The sequence below is a fragment of the Sapajus apella genome, unplaced genomic scaffold (assembly GCF_009761245.1).
Source record: "Sapajus apella isolate SASKATOON/1434 unplaced genomic scaffold, GSC_monkey_1.0 scaffold11, whole genome shotgun sequence".
Lineage (NCBI taxonomy): Eukaryota > Metazoa > Chordata > Mammalia > Primates > Cebidae > Sapajus > Sapajus apella.
Window position 1 is genome coordinate 2,018,274 of NW_022436951.1, and position 17,477 is coordinate 2,035,750.

At 40.6% G+C, this 17,477-nt stretch overlaps 1 protein-coding gene across 1 annotated transcript; it reads right to left on the reverse strand.

Annotated features, from left to right (window-relative positions):
- Positions 1-1,633: 1,633 nt before the first annotated feature.
- CARD6 (caspase recruitment domain family member 6) lies at positions 1,634-15,487 on the reverse strand. Its single transcript, XM_032278868.1, is given in 4 exon segments — positions 1,634-4,506; positions 12,964-13,489; positions 13,491-13,523; positions 15,152-15,487. Coding segments are annotated over 4 exon segments (3,117 nt in total). The 5' UTR covers positions 15,434-15,487; the 3' UTR covers positions 1,634-2,230.
- Positions 15,488-17,477: the final 1,990 nt, after the last annotated feature.

Sequence of the window (17,477 nt, forward strand, 5' to 3'; positions counted from 1 at the left end):
CACAAAGGAAAGATATCTATTGTGATATGAGAACATTCTCAAGGATTAATTTATTCCCTTTCAAAGACCAGCTCTCATTCATTTGTCAGTATTACTTTTTTTTTTTTGATGTACTTGAATGTACTTTTTTTACACATAAAAAACTATTTGGGGACTACTATAGTGCTTTAAATTAATATTAATTTTACTAAAGTTACCAATTCAAAAATTGAGACAATTAAGTTCAATTTATAAACTTTATTATTTTATTCTTAATCTAGTGAATTTTAACGCCTACTCCTAAAATGACCTTTTATTCATATTTGGTGTCATTTGCAAACCTAGTTAACTAAATGTCACTTAAATATTTTAAATTTAATGCACTATTTTTCCTTAATGCCTCTAACAAGTAGAATTTATCCAAATGCTTAGAATAATATAAATCTAATAAAAGTATAAATTCTGTGAATCTTAAGTTCTCTTTAACATTTTGATGTTTTCTGTAAACTTTGTAAACTTATCTTTTAACTTAAAAAAATTACAACTCTGGGGGCCAGACGTGGTGGCTCATGCCTGTAATCCCAGCACTTTGGGAGGTGGAGGCAGATGGATCACAAGGTCAGGAGATCAAGACCATCCTGGCCAAAATGGTGAAACCCCATTTCTACTAAAAACACAAAAATTAGCTGGGTGTGGTGGTGCAAGCCTGTAATCCCAGCTATTTGGGAGGCTGAGACAGGAGAATTGCTTGAACCAGGAAGTTGGAGCAGAGGTGGCAGTGAGCCAAGATTGCGCCACTGCACTCCAGCCTGGTGAAAGAGGGAGAATCTCTAAAAAAAAAAAAAAAAAAAAAAAAAAAAAAGACAACTCTAAAATTGAAAACTCAATGATATTTTAAATTTGATCCTCTAATAAGTCAAATTTCCTTAACTATTACAAATATTTAAAATATTGTATTTTCACACTGCTATAAAGAACTACCTGAGACTGGGTAATTTATGAAGGAAAGAGGTTATTGACTCACAGTTCCGCATGGCTTGGGAGGCCTCAGGAAGCTTGCAATCATTACAGAAGGTGAAGAGGAAGCAAGGTATGTCTTACATGGTGACAGAAGGCAGAGAGAACAAGGGGGTAAGTGCCACACTTTTAAACCATCAGATCTCAGCTGGACCTGGTGGCTCATGCCTGTAATCCCAGCAGTATGGGAAGCCAAGGCAGGTGGATCACTTAAGGGCAGGGATCTGAGACTAGCCTGGCCAACATGGTGAAACTGCATCTCTACTAAAAATACAAAAATTAGCTAGGCGTGGTGGCAGATGCCTGTAATTCCAGCTACTTGGAAGGCTGACACAGGAAAATTGCTTGAACCTGAGAGGTGGAAGTTGCAGTAAGCCAAGATCACACCCCTGCACTCTAGCCTGGATGACAGAGTGAGATTCTTTCTCCAAAAAAAAAAAAAAAAAATCATGTCTAGTGAGAACTCACTCACTATCACAAGAACAGCATGCGGAAAACTGCCTCCATAATCCAATCACCTCCCACCGGGTCCCTGGTCCCTCCCTCAACACATGGGGATTACAATTCAAGATAAGATCTGGGTGGAGACAGAGCCAAACCATATCAAATATGAAACAAACATAGATCTTTCCCAAAGTTAATGCAAAATAATTAATTTTATTGGTTGTTAGTTCATTATTTCTACCTATAAGGGTCAAATGAGAGAGTTTTACCATCCAAGCAAATTGGGCTATTAGCAGAAGCTAGTTGATTTAACCACACCAAATAAGCAGGGCTATCTATCTGCTCAGTGGCTGATATTGAACCAGAGACTTTTGAACCAGAAACACCCCTGGAGCAGCCAACAGCTAAGATACTTTTTCAGACACAGAGGCAACTTGAGTCTTATTTTATAGTCACTTTGCAATCAGAGACCCTAATTCCATTATTCTTCAAGTGGGGCTCTCATAGACACCCCCATTCCCTGGATACAAGTTATATATTATCTAATAATACTCAAGATTGGATTCAATTATCTACTGCTTGATTCTAGTCTTATTTTCATATTTTTCTTCTTGGTTAAGAATATAACTCTTACAAATATCTTAAAGATATCCAATTTGGTCATGCATATCTTTCTGTGTTTGACATGCTGATGACAGCAGTCTTACCTTCATGGCAATTCTTCTGCTTACTATATAATAGGGATGGCCTGGGTAAAGGATATGCTTTATAGATCTCTGGAGTTAGCACTTTAATGCGTCCCTCCCCTCTTCGGCCCTGCTTTTGGGTGATGTGCCTTAGCTTGTGAAGGACTGGTTGAGGATGACTTAGATTGAGTGGGTCTGGGCTGAGAAGGCTTAGATTGGGGAGGCTGGGGCTGGCTTGGCTTAGACTGAGTGGATTTGCATGGAGAAGATTTAGTTTGGGAGGGCTGGGACTGAGAGGATTTCGGTTGAGAGGGTGTAGGTTGAGAGGGCACAGGATGGAAGGGTTTAGGCTGGGAGTGTTTGACTTGGGATGGGCTGGACTGATCAGATTTGAACTGAGGGCTCTTGGACATGGGATGGGACCCTATTTGGAGAGCTGGATTTGAAGGCCTGCCCTGAGTCTTCTTCTGGGCTCCTTGCTGAGAAGCAGGTCTTAGTTTTTGTGTGGCTCCTGCTAGCTGAAAGGACTGAGGGTGAGGCTTTTCAATATGGGATGTTCCCATTGGTTTTCCAGTTGCTTCAGTTAGCTGTGTTCCCCCAGTGCAGGCTTGCTGAGGCCGTGGCTTCCCTACTGCTCTTGCTGGCTGTGAGCCCAGGGAACAGGAGTGAGCTCCCTGGGAGACTACTGCCCAATACCTTTCAAGAGTTCCCATCATTTGTCGTCTCTCAGGACAGGCCTGTACACGCTGAGAAATGGGTCTTGGAGGTCTCACAAATGTTCTGTTTGAGTAACGTCCCTGAGCAGCTCTGGAAAATTTCATGAATCTTTCACTTGAATAAAATCTCTGGGGATGGAAGGATTGAATACCAAAACTTTTAACTCTGCCCTGGGCCCTTGCATTCTGAAAGGGCAAAGGACAGAACAACTGAGACCTCTGCTCTGACCCAAAGTGGCAATCCATAACCCAGGGGGCTTTCAGGGAAACATGGTTAAAGTTACCTCCAACTATGGTTGGTAAGGGCCAGGAGTTCTCTAGATGAGGCCTGAATACCGGGGTACCATAGAGATTCTGAAGATTCTGGCTGAGCTCACATTGAGTCCCAGGCTCTTGTATTGGCATCAGAGCTTGGCTTTTAGATGAGCTTTTTAGCTGACTGTGTCTTTGCTGACTCTCACCTTCAGCTGTTCCAGCCATGTTTTCTCCAGAGGAAATTTGAATTCTCTGAGTGTTTGCAAAGTCTTCATCTACCTGAATCCCGAGCTCCCTGGCCAGGGAGGCCATATCCTCCATAGACACATATCTGAGTGAAGAAGAGAACATCACTTCCCGCAGAGCAGCTTGAAGGCCCTCTATGTTCTTCCTTCTATCCCCAGCATCTTCCCCCTCCCAAAACAGTAGCTGTGCTGGCTTCAAGTTCAGTATCCTCTGGAAAATCTGAGCCTCTTCACTCTCCCTGGCTTGGGGACTGAGAACAAAGTAGCATCTTTCAATGGCAGCTTCTCCTAAAAACATTAGCAAGTCCCATTCCTTCTCACCTAGATAGTCAGTGAAAAAAAACACAGCTGAAGAAACTTCCATCAAAAAGCCAAACTGAGTCCAAAAGCTTTCTAGATTTCCACGGAGATTGGCCAGAGCAACAGGCTTTTGGAAAACACTAAGGTTTTCCTTTAGATCATCGCCATCGGGAAAACACCACGTTATCTCAATCAGGCCATCTGAGATTTGCCGGGGAAGCACTAAAAGAGGCAAATCTTGATGGAGAAAGATTCTGTGTGATTTCAGCTGGGCAGGGCTGAGAAGTGTGTTGAGGATTCTGGACTTAGAGAAGCTACAGTATCCTAGACGCACAAAGGAGATGACAGGCATCTTCATGAGAGTCAGAAACTTCTCTGAATCCCCTGTAGGCCCTCCTGAAAACTGTGCTGACTGCTTCTTCACAATGTCCTTCATGGCCCCCAGCATTAAGATGCTTTTGTTGTTTTCTGCATCTGGCAGTAGCAGGGGAAGAGCAAACTGGCACTGATACATGTTTGACATAACTTGACGTTGCAGAGAGCTGTCTGAACACAGCATGGTGGCACAAATGACATCGAGGGGATTAATGGTTCGTGTGTCTTGAATTTCCAAATTCTCCACTCCAGCAAGCAAATCCTCCTTGCTCCCTTCATCCAGAACCTTGTGCCTGAGGATTGAATCCCTGGCCGTCACATCTAGTGCTTGAATTTTCATCAGGAAATTCCAGGCTAAGTCTCCTGGACTCTCCGGGGTCCACTTACATCCTCGATCGAAGGAGAACTGTTTAACAAAACCTGGCAGAACCTTTCTGCTTCTATCCATGTTCAAACGTAACAGGACGTCTTTAAACACCTTTTTTCTTTCTGTAGGAGAGAAGATAATAGGGAATGTCATGTTCAGAATCTCAATTTCCCTCATCAACTTCTTTTTTTGAGACAGTCTCACACTGTCACTCAGGCTGGAGTGCAGGGGCGTGATCATCACCCTGGGCTCAAGTGATCCTACCATCTCAGCCTCCCAAGTATCTGGGACTACAGTCACCCACCACCATGGCTGGCTATTTTTTTTTTTAAATAGAGATGGGGTCTTGCTATGTTGCCCAGGCTGATCTTGAACTTTTAGTCTCAAGCGAACCTCCCCAAATGCGGGGATTACAGGCACGAGCCACCGTGCACAGCCTGACTTTTAAAATTAAGTAATCTGCATTCTTTTTTTCTTTGAGACAGAGTTTGAAAGAAAACTGTCACCCAGACTGCAGTGCAATGGAGTGATCTCAGCTAACTGCAACCTCTGCCTCATGGGTTCAAGCTATTCTCTTGTCTCAGCCTCCTGAGTAGCTGGAACCACAGGTGTGTGCCACCATGCCCAGCTAATTTTTGTATTTTTAGTAGAGGTGGGATTTCATCATGTTGGCCAGGCTGGTCTTGAACTCCTGATCTCAAGTGATCAGGCTACCTCAGATTCCCAAAGTGCTGGGATTACAGGCATAAGCCACTACACCTTATCTAATCTACATTTTCACTGCAAAAGCTGAAACAATATAAATAAGGTGAAAGTCTCCTTTCACCATTCTGGCAAGTCCACTTCTTTTTAGGGGATATGTCAATATACTACAGCATATTTGCTTCCCAACCATTTTCTATGCAAGCATGTAAGTATGCACACATATATAGAAATACATAGTTTTACTTAGCAGATGCTACTTTTTTTTTTTTTTTTTGAGATGTAGTCTCACTCTGTCACCCAGGCTGGAGTGCAGTGGCAAGATCTCGGCTCACTGTATCCTCCGCCTCCTGGGTTCAAGTAATTCTCCCAGTCTCAGCCTCCCAAGTAGCTGGGATTATAGGCGTGTGCCACCATGCCCAGCTAATTTTTGTAGAGATAAATTTCACTATTTTGGCCAGGCTGGTCTTGAACGCCCAATCTCAAGTAATCCACCTGCCTTAGCCTGCCAAAGTGCTGGGATTACAGGCGTGAGCCACCACCCAGTCCATGCTATCTTTCTTTTTTTTTTTTTTTACATAAATGATATTATACCAAACAAGTGATTCTTCAGCCTCTTTTCACTTAGTGATATTCCTTGCAAATTCTTTCAAGTCAGCACATGTACTGGTCTACCTAATTCATTTTAGCTAAATCATGACACTCCATGGTTTGGATAGATGATAACTATTTAAAAACTGCCTATGGATGATCATTTCAGTTTTTAATTTTTTAAAAAAAATGTGCTAACATTTACATGCAGCAATGAAAAATCTTGTTAATATTAAATTATATGTATCTATGAGGATTAATCTAGGTTGATACTGGTTTTTTCCTTTCTTTTTTTTTTAAAGATGGGGTTTCACTATGTTGGCCAGGCTGGTTTTGAACTACTGACCTCAGGTGATCCACTCACCTCAGCCTCCCAAAGTGCTAGGATTACAGGTATGAGCCACCGCACCCAGCTTCATTCTTTCTTAAATTTCTCTCTTGCTGAAGTTTAGAGGAACTGAAGATTTTATTTCCTTCAAAGTTTTTCTCAGAATTTACATGCTATCCCTAATTTTTCCTGATCTCCCATTTTCCAATATATCTTCTAACTACTTCTTTTGTTGTTGTTTTTGAGACAGGGTCTTGTTCTGTCACCTAGGCTGAAGTGCAGTGGCACAATCTCTGCTCACTGCAGTCTCAACTTCCTGGGCTCAAGTGATCCTTCTGCCTCAGCTGCTGGAGTAGCTGGGACCACAAGTGCACACCACCAACCCACCTACCTTTTCATTTCTTCATTTTGTAGAGACACAGTTTCACCATTTTGCCCAGGCTGGTCTCAAACTCCTGGCCTCAATTAATCTACTGGCCTCAGCCTCCCAAAATATTGGGATTATAGGCATAAGCCACCCTGGCTGGCCTACCTACTTTTTATAAATACAGAGATAGTGCATAATAGAGAGAGAATATCAGAGTGGATTTTTACTCCTGACAGATGGCCAGCTAGCATAAAAATGTAAAACTACCCTTAAAAAGGGCCTTGAAGAAACAACAGAGGAGAAAAGCATGGATTTTAGGAATTAATAAAAGTAACTATACAAAGTCTTTGGGTAGTCTCAAAGTTACTTGAACTGGCATATGTGTTGGGTCAAAAAGATAAGAGGGAAGTTGAATCTAGAATGAAGAGTTCCCAGAGGAAGCAGTGAGAGAATAGGTTGCAGGACAGCTTTTAAGTTCTGCTTTTTCCTGTCTCATACTTTGCCTTAGGAAAACAATTCTCTACTTCTTCAGCACAGAAATTGGTACCCATGGCTGGGTGCGGTGGCTCACACCTATAATCCCAGCCTGGCCAAAACAGTGACACCTTGTCTCTACTAAAAATACAAAAATTAGCTTGGCATGGTGGTGGGTGCCTGTAGTCCCAGCTACTTGGGAGGCTGAGGCAGGAGAATTGCTTGAACCCAGGAGGTGGAGGTTGCAGTGAGCCAAGATTGTGCCACTGTACTCCAGCCTGTCATCTCAAAAAAAGAAAAAGAAAAAGAAAAAGAAAGAAAAACATCAGTACCAGGCCAGGCGCGGTGGCTCACGCCTGTAATTCAAGCACTTTGGAGGCCAAGGTGGGCGGATCACCTGAGGTCGGGAGTTCAAGACCAGCCTGACCAATATGGTGAGACCTCATCTTTAAAAATAAATAAATAAATAAAATTTAAAAAAACAAAAAAAGGAAAAACATCAGTACCCACAGGAACCAAGCCAGGTGTGTCGACAAGGTAGTAACAGTGTCACTATGTAGCAGATCAAAGCAACAGAGTAGATGTACACCCAAAACAGAGACGTATCTAACTAAGCACAGAGCTCGGTGAAAAAAGTAAGCAATAATATCACGAAACTAATCTCAATTTCGTAAATTAAAAATTCATAAAAATAACTCAGCTAAGGTAAAAAGAAATAAACAGAGATTTCAGCTGCCACCCATGGAAACGGAGTTTGAATTTTGAATTTGAGTACAGTCGGGTTAATTGGAGACAAAAACAGACCAAAATAACATTCAGACTCTTAGGAGAAATAAAAAATCTAGAGCCTGTATGACCTATTATACACAATGGATGGAACACAATCCAAAGCTAATAGACATAGGAAGAAGTAGGAAATGTAATTCATATTCAATGGACATTGACTCCAAAATGATCCAGATGTTAGATTTAGCACATAGGAATATTACGGTCAGGCATGGTAGCTCATGCCTGTAATTCCAAAACTGTGGAAGGCTGATGAAGGAGGATCACTTGAGCGCAGGAGTTCAAGACCAGCCTGAGCAACATTATGAAAACCTTGTCTCTACAAAAATTAACCAGGCATGGTGGTGTGCACCTATAATCCCAGCTACTTGAGAGGCTGAGGTGAGAGGATGGCTTGAGCCTCAGCTTGGGAGGTTGAGGCTGCAGTAAACCAAGACTGTGCCACTGCACACCAGCCTGAGCAACACAGCAAGACTCTGTCTCAAAAAAAAAAATTATAATTAAATAAGTCCACAATGAATGATTAAATAGGAATTCTCTAAAAAAAAAAAAAAAAAAAAAAAAAGAAAGTATTTTTAAACAGGAAATTCTGGAATTAAAAATCACAATATGTGAATTTGTTTAAAATCACTAGATGGGCTAAAAACAAATTGGAGATGACAGAAGAAAGTAAATATCTAACCTGAAGAACAGAGAGAAAAAATATTAAAGAAAGATGAGCAGTCTCTGGAGCCTGTAGAACAATATTTTTAAAACTCTAAAATTCATGTACTTGAAGTCTCAGAAAGAGAGAAAAGAAGTGAGAAAGAAAAAAATATTGGTAAATAACAGCTGAAAAGTTTCCAAATTTGATAAGAAGTTTTTTTTTTTAATATACATTCAGGAAACTCTGCAAATACTAAGGAAGAGAGAGAGAGAAAAAATCACACTTAGACACATGAGAGTCAACTGCTCAAAAAAAAAAGAAAAAAATCTTGAAAACAACCAGGGATAAATGACACAGCACTTAGAGAGGATCAATGATAAAATGACTGAAAATTTAGCATCAGAAACAATGGAAGCTAAAAGACAGAGGAATGGCATCCATAACGTGTTAAAAGCAAAAGTTGTGGAATCTTATATCCAGCAAAATCATCCTTCCGGAATGAAGGCAAAATAAAAACATCTTTCAATAAACAAAAACCAAGAAAATTTACCACCAGCAGACTTGTACTAAGAGAAACAATAAATAAATTTTTCAGGCTAAAGGAAAATAATATAAAATGAAAACCTGGATTTTTATGAAAACAGGCTACAGGGAATGGTATCACATTGGTTCTACCCATGGTTGAACCTAACTACAAGCTGGAGGGGGAAGAGAGTCAATTGATACTGTCTATGCAAGCTGACCTTCTATAGTGCACAGCACACAAGGCAATAGTTTGAGCCTTTCTGAGACTTTGACACTGTAAATATTTTTACATAAAATTTCGCATGACAGAAAGCATGAAGACCTTTCTTTGAGTTATAACTTTTTTTTTTTTTTTTTTTTTTCAGTTCTCAGCTGTACAGAGAAATATTACTTGGGAAAGAAACAAAGAATAGCCACATGCCTCCAAGTCAGCTAGAGTGAATGGGTAGCCATCAGAATTACATTGCAGATCATAACTTCATTATTATTAAGACTTCTCTTGATGTGTTTTGCTAAAGACGTTAGATTGATTGCAATAATGTCCCCAATTAATGGCTTTCTGGTATCCATAGTCTTTGCTATCTTACTTTGCAGGAAATAGAACTTGTTTTCCCCCAACACTAAACCTGGGCTGGCTTTGAGACTTGCTTTGGTCAACAGAATGTGGCAGATGTAATGCTGTTATGGGTTGAATTTTGTCCACTTCAAAAAGATATGAAGTCCCCCAGTACTGCAGAATGTGGCCTTATTTTGTAAATAGCATCTTTATTTTTAAAGAGGTCATTAAGTTAAAGTAAGTCATTGTGTGGGCCCTAAATCAATATCATTGGTGTCTTAATAAAAAGGAAAAATTTAGACACAGAGACATGCACAGAGGGTGGATGATGTAAAGAGACACAGGGAGAAAATGACCAACTGTAAGTCAAGGAATGCACAAGTTACCAGGAGCTAGGAGAGAGGCCTGAGACAAATCCTTTCCTAGCACCTCCAGAGGGAGCATGACCCTGCTGATACCTTGGTATGAGGCTTTTGGCCTCCTGAACTGTGAGAAAATAAATTTTTGTTGTTCTAAAGCCACTCATTTGTGGTACTTTGTTACAGCAGCCCTAGGAAACTAATACAGATGGCATAGATAGCATGATCCCTCTAAAGCTGAGACTCAAAAAGTCTTCACTACTTCTCTGTCTTCCTCTGCCTTGCTCTCTCTCCTTTCCACTTATCATAAAAATATGCTTGTCTGGGTGCAGTGGCTCATGCCTATAATCCCAGCACTTTGGGAGGCCAAGGAGGGCAGGTCACCTGAGGTCAAGAGTTCGAGACCAGCCTGGCCAATATGGTGAAACCACGTCTCTACTAAAAACACAAAAATTAGCTGGGTGTGATGATAGGCACTTGTAATCCCAGCTACCCGGGAGGCTGAGGCAGGAAGAATAGCTTGAACCTGGGAGGCAGAGGTTGCAGTGAGCAGAGATCACACGATTACACTGGATCCAGCCTGGGCAACAGAGTAAGCCTCCATCTCAAAAAAAAAAAAAAAAGGAAAAGAAAAAGGAAAAGAAAAAACTGCATCTATTCTGAGAATAAGCCCAGAGTAGTCTGCCAGAAGATGAGAGACCAGCCTTCAACCACCTCATTAACAGATGTGTGAGTGAACCCAGGGAACACCAAAAGAACTGCCCAGCCAACCATAGACATGTGAGCAATAATAAACTCTCAGTGTTTGAAGTGACTGAATTTTGAGATCATTTGTTATATAGCACTATTGAGGCCAGGAGTTCGAGAACAGCTTGGGCAACATGGTGAAACCCAGTCAGTACCTGATACAGAAAAAAAAAAAAAATCATGAAAACAAAACAACATTAAGAGACACACTGTAATATTAGAATGTTACCTATGGAAGAAGGTGAATGGGAAATGGAGAAAAAAAACAGAATAAACAGGTGATTTTTGTGGAATAATTTGATACTATGCAATGAATTATTAATTCAACCCTATGCACCTAAAATAGGTGCAATTAATTAATTCAACCCTATGCAACTAAAATAAATAAATAAATAAAAATTAAGAATGGGGCCCCAAAATAATCATGTATTAGAAGTTATTTGGGGTGGGGCAAGAAGCATGGGTTGAATTATGTCCTCACAAAATTCCTGTGTTAAAATCCTAATCCCCAGTACCTCAGAATGTGGTGTTATTTGTACATAGGGCCATTGAAGATGTAATTAGTTTTAATAATGTTATTAGGGTGGGCCCTAGCCCAATCAATATGACTGGTGTCCTTTTTTAAAGAGGAACTTGGCCAAAGGGACGCACACTCAGGGACAAGGCCATTTGAAGGTGAAAGCATATCAGAGGGTGCTTGCACAAGACAAGGAGGGCCAACGATTTCCAGCAAACCACCAGGAAACCTGGGCGCAGTGGCGCATGCCTGTAGTCCCAGCTACTCAGGAGGCTGAGGTGGGAGGATTGCTTGAGCCCAGGAGTTCTGGGCTGTAGTGCGCTATGCCAATCATGTGTCCACATTAAGTTCAGCGTCAATATGGTGACCTCCCCGGAGCGGGGGACCACCAGGTTGCCTAAGGAGGGGTGAACCGGCCCAAGTCAGAAATGGGGCAGGTCAAAACTCTGGTGCTGATCAGTAGTGGGATTGCGCCTGTGAATAGCCACTGCACTCCAGCCTGGGCAACATAGCAAGACACCGTCTCACACACACACACAAAACACACACACACTAGGGAAGCTAGGAATAGATTCTTCTTCAAACCCTTCAGAAGGAACAACCCTAGGCCAGGCACAGTGGCTCACGCCTGTAATCTCAGCACTTTGGGAGGCCAAGGCGAGTGGATTACTTGAGGTTAAGAGTTCGAGATCAGCCTGGCCAACATGGTGAAACCCCATCTCTACTAAAATTAGCCCGGCGTGGTGGTGTGCTCCTGTAATCAGGCAGGAGAATTTCTTGAACCTCGGAGGCGGAGGTTACAGTGAACCGAGGTTATGCCATTGGGTGACAGAGCGAGATTGTCTCAAAAAAAAAAAAAAAAAAAAAGGAACCAATTCTGTTACTACTTTGATTTCAGATTTCTAGCCTCCAAAAGAGTAAGACAAGAAATTTGTGTTTATCATTTAAGCCACCTACTTTGTGGCATTTTGTTACAACATCCTTCACAAACGAATACAAGATGTGATGAGGAAGAAATGACTCTCTTTCTACCCATAAATGGATTGTGAGCCTCTAAGATCTGAACTGAATATGAGATGGTAGTTACATTTTCATCCTTTACTCAGAAGTTGGTGATGTTTATTTTCCCAGACAATATCTCTCCAATGAAACGCTCCTCATATTTTGATTTTTCATTAAGAAATATTCAGATTTGGCCAGGTGCAGTGGCTCACACCTGTAATCCCAGCACTTTGGGTGGCCAAGATGGGCAGATCACTTGAGCCCAGGAGTTCGAGACCAGCCTGAGCAACATGGCAAAACCCAGCCTTTACAAAATACAAAATTAGCCAGGCATGGTGGCTCCCACTTGTAATCCTAGCTACTCAGGAGGCTGAGGTTTCAGGATCACCTGAGCCTGGGGGGTAGAGGCTGTAATCAGTTATGATTGTGCCACTGCACTCTAGCCTGAGACCCTGTCTCAAAAAATTTTTTTTAATAAAGAAATATTCATATTCAAGATACAAACATAATTCTCATCAAGATGGCATTATGTGGACTGGATCAAACTAAGTAACAATATTTTAGTAGCTGAGCCATTTAGCACAAATTCCTCTACTGACTGTTTTCACTTAAATAGTCAAACCCATAATCCCCACATCTCTCTGGTCACAAAGGCACTAAAATGACTAAAGTGGTTTAACCTGAGGAATAGGAGGTTAGCCTAAAATTAATGATTAGCAACTCCTTGTACATACTACAGAAATTTACAAGCTGACAATCAATATTTGCTTTTGCTTATGCTGTCCATCACTTCTTAGGCCCTAGGAGCTCCTTTAAGTTAACACTTACCTCGAGGAGACTCCAGGTTAGAGAAGCACAAGGAATTTCTTAGTAGCTGATTTTCTGCTGATATCGGTGCCTTCTTCATACCCCTATCCCCATTACGTCATGGCAAGCTTATTAACTTATTGTTGCCTAACTGTACATGATATTTCCATACCTTCCATACTTTTCTCCTGTTCCTCCTCCAGTGAAAGGCTGATTTGTGAATCCTCATAACTTGGTTCTTCACCAGAGAACTCTGTGGTTTCTGAATACTTGAAGTCCTCGTCACCATCATACCCAGTGTGCTCTGGATCATCATAATCCTCCTCTTCCACAGTGGCTTCTGCATCTTCAGGGGAGTCAACAGATCCTAGATATTCTTCTTTTCCTAAGTATAAAGAATCATTTAGCTCCTCATATCTCTGTCCATCCTTTCTATATGTAATAGTTGCTGGAACTTCATAACCAACTTTCTCAACTGAATATGGTAATGTGACTTCTGGTGTGTCATATTCCTTCTCATTCTCCCTGGTGGGCAAAGCCATTTTCCTATAACTAGTTTTCCTGCCCCTGAAAAACTCAGAGGTTTCCAAATCCAAGTGTCCCTTCTCATTGAAGGACACTGTGATCTTAGGAGCCTCAGGCTGTTTTTTTCCAGGAGAAAAAGCATCTTCTGAATTCTTGCTTGCCCCCATAGATTGAAGAAGGTACTACATTCTCATGTTTTAAAAATTCCGCAAATAACAGAAAAAAATCATTTTTCCCAATTAATAAAAAGGAACTGAAGTTCCTGAGGCCTCAAAGCATCATCCTTCTTCTTTACTTCACTGGAGGACAGGAATACCTAACACCTCCTATATAACTTGCATGTCAACAAATCACCTTCAGAACTTTCTTTTTCCCACTAAAAAATATCAGATCACATCATTGTCTTGTTTAAAATTTGAGTCCAGCCTAGCAACCTTACAGAATAAGTGAGTAAAACAGACAATTTGAATTGTATGAAGGAGTGTTTACTTGTGAACTTACTGTGACTCACAATAGACTCAGGTTTCCTGGGGCCAATGCTAGTGAAATCTGATCACAAATAATTTCTAATGAGTAAGCAAATGGCTCTAATTTGGAATAGTGTGCTTTAGAAATAACAAAAAACCATTTTTCTAAGCATATGAGTCTTGTCCTACATTAGGTATCATTAACATTCACTTTTTTTTATACTTATGTAACAAACCTGCATGTTCTGCACATGTACCCTGAACCTAAAGTATAATAAATTAATTTTAAAAAGAAAAGAAAATTAAAAACAAAAACACATTTACTTTTTTTAATCTGAGACTCTACCTCTCTAACATCCCTTAAAATAATCTTGAATTTTATTTTTTTAGATTTCTAGAAAAGGAGCTACACCTGTCCCTAGTAATTTACAGAATTGCTACACCTGTCCCTAGTAATTTACAGAATTGCTAAACAACTGGAAGAATTGCTCTTTCAAGCGCTACTAGTTATCTTTGAACCATTTAAGAATTAGCAATTGAATTGCTCTAGAAAACAGCTGCTGCTGGCATTCTTATCACCAAAAAAACAAAACTATTGATCTGCCATCTATGTGTTAAAAATTATTTTCTAGGCCGGGCGCGGTGGCTCACGCCTGTAATCCCAGCACTTTGGGAGGCCGAGGCGGGTGGATCATGAAGTCAAGAGATTGAGACCATCCTGGTCAACATGGTGAAACCCCGTCTCTACTAAAAATACAAAAAATTAGCTGGGCATGGTGGCGCGTGCCTGTAGTCCCAGCTACTCAGGAGGCTGAGGCAGGAGAATTGCCTGAACCCAGGAGGCGGAGGTTGTGGTAAGCCGAGATCGCGCCATTGCACTCCAGCCTGGGTAACAAGAGAGAAGCTCCTCACGCCTGTAATCCCAGCACTTTGGAAAAAAAATTATTTTCCTTGTATTTTCAAAATGGCTATACTAAGTGAAAGATACAGCTTGTGGTCTTGGCACTGTTAATACCCGTGAATTCATCTACTTGAAAAACAAACACTGGATTGTGTTATTGTTATTATTTTCCTTCCAACTGTGAGGTATCAGCATGTCACTGCCAGAATGATGAGCAGCGTATGTCAGCGTTAAAACAACTGCAAGTTTTGAGCACAGTCTGAAAAACAAATTATCAATTTCTTAAACCAATAAGATGTTAAATTTCAGAAACTTTTAAAATTCCAGACAGTGTTTCACTCTCATATTTCAATAGAAATCATTTCTGGAGAAAAGACTAACAAAAATAAAAGGCAACATTTTTCTTTCTTTTTCAGAAAGTCTGCCCCCTCCCTCTCACCCCAAAAAGTATATAAAGTTAACTTACCATGCCTTAAGCCGGAAACAGCAGCCGACTGTGGAAAAGTACTAAATAAACACTTGAGAAAATGCTCACAGGTCACTTCTCCCTTTTTCTGTACCAAAATTAGCAGCTTTCGGCTTTTCTTCAGGAGATCTGTAACATTCTCCAGAGCCTCATACTCTTCCTCAGAAATCAACCTCCGAGAGGTTAACGTGTCTAAGATAGAATCAAGATCATGTTGGAGGATTTCAAGCAACTTTTTTCGTTCTCTTTCTATGATCTCTGAGGGAGTACTCTCAGTAGCCATTCTTCCTGTTTCCTTTAAACCAGGAAATGGATTATGAAATCATCCTGAGAATAAGTAAAAGTTGAAAAAAAAAAAAAAAGACAAAGAGCAATTCTATTTGGCTAAGCTTTAACATGCCAATGATGCCTAGTGTTGGTGAGTGCAGATACAAGCACAGTTGGGGAACCCAGGCTGAGCACTCTCTGATCTGGGCTCCCTGTTGATTATTTATGTGGTCTTTTGAAGGCTTGATAAATTCTCACCATGACTTGGACCGAGGGTCACCTCTTCCAAGAAGTTGCTCTTGAACTTCAGGTTAGACTAGGTATTTCTGGCCTGGAGCACTATACTATGATGGCAAGAATGTAAATTATTAATTGATTTTTGGTGGGCAATCTGGCAATATGCAGCAATAAATAAATAGAGTTGAAGACAGATAAAAATAAAACTTCACATCCTTCAATCCAGGAATTTCAGTTCTAGGAAATTATCTTAAGGAAATAAGAAAATGCCCAAAGATGTATATACAAGAATCTGCATTACAACATTGTTTATAATAGTAAAAAATTGAAAATAACCAACACTGGGGGTTTAGGGAATAAATATTGACACGTCGACAGTGAAACACCAAAGAACTGTTAAAGAGGATAAAGTGTGGCTGGGCGCGGTGGCTCATGCCTATAATTCCAGCACTTTGGGAGGCCGAGGCTGGAGGATCACCTGAGGTCGGGAGCTCGAGACCAGCCTGACCAGCTTGGAGAAACCCCATCTCTACTGAAAATACAAAATTAGCAGGGCGTGGTGGCACACCCCTGTAATCCCAGCTACTCAGAAAGCTGGGGCAGGAGAATTGCTTGAACCCGGCGGGGAGGAGCTTGCAGTGAGCAGAGATCGTGCCATTGCACTCTAGCCTGGGCAACAAGAGCAAACTCCATCACAAAAAAAAAAGAAAAAAAAGGATAAAGTGCATCTCTACATATTGACAAGTAATGATATCCATAATATATTGCTATGGAAACGGCAAGTTGTAGATGTCATTTTTGTTTTAAAAAATTAATGTGTATATTATATATATATATATACACATATAATATGTTTATGCAGATATACATTATATTTTAAAGAAGATAGTAAAGAGATATCTCAAATTTTAACACTGGTTATCTCTGGGAATATGATGACAAGGGGATTTATACTTCCACTTTAAACATTACTATTTAATATTTTACATTTTTTTGTTATTAATTTTAAGAAAATTATCTAGTTGGTCTTTATTTACTGTTTCATAGTTCACAAGAACCTGAAAGCAATCTGCATAACTAGCAACAGGACACTGGATGAATAAACTTTGATATTTCTTATAACATAAATGGCATTCAAAAAGAATGAACTTCAGTGACCCACAATATAGAGAAATCATAACAATAATAAGCAAAAACTGTAAACCCCAAAAGATTATATACAGTATGGCACCCTTTTTAAAAGTTGAAAGTAAACACACACATACATTTAGGAATATACATAAAGTCATGAAAATTATATAAAACAAAAAGCAAAGAATGATGAATATGAAATCCAGAATGATGGCTATGTCACATAAGGAAGAGGAGCTTGGGGATGGGATGGGATTGGGGAGGAGATCCTGGATAGCCTACAACGTAGGAGCTGGGTTTATAGGGGCTTACTATATTGTTAAAGGTAAAGAGCTAATATGTAAATAAAAGCAGAACATGTATGAACCAATGCTATTAGGAACCAAGAATAATGAGTAATATAATTCTGATGTCTCTAAGGTTAAAAAAGAATTTTAAAATCCAGGGCCGGGCGCGGTGGCTCAAGCCTGTAATCCCAGCACTTTGGGAGGCCGAGGCGGGTGGATCACGAGGTCAAGAGATCGAGACCATCCTGGTCAACATGGTGAAACCCCGTCTCTACTAAAAACTACAAAAAATTAGCTGGGCATGGTGGTGCGTGCCTGTAATTCCAGCTACTCAGGAGGCTGAGGCAGGAGAATTGCCTGAACCCAGGAGGCGGAGGTTGCGGTGAGCCGAGATCGCGCCATTGC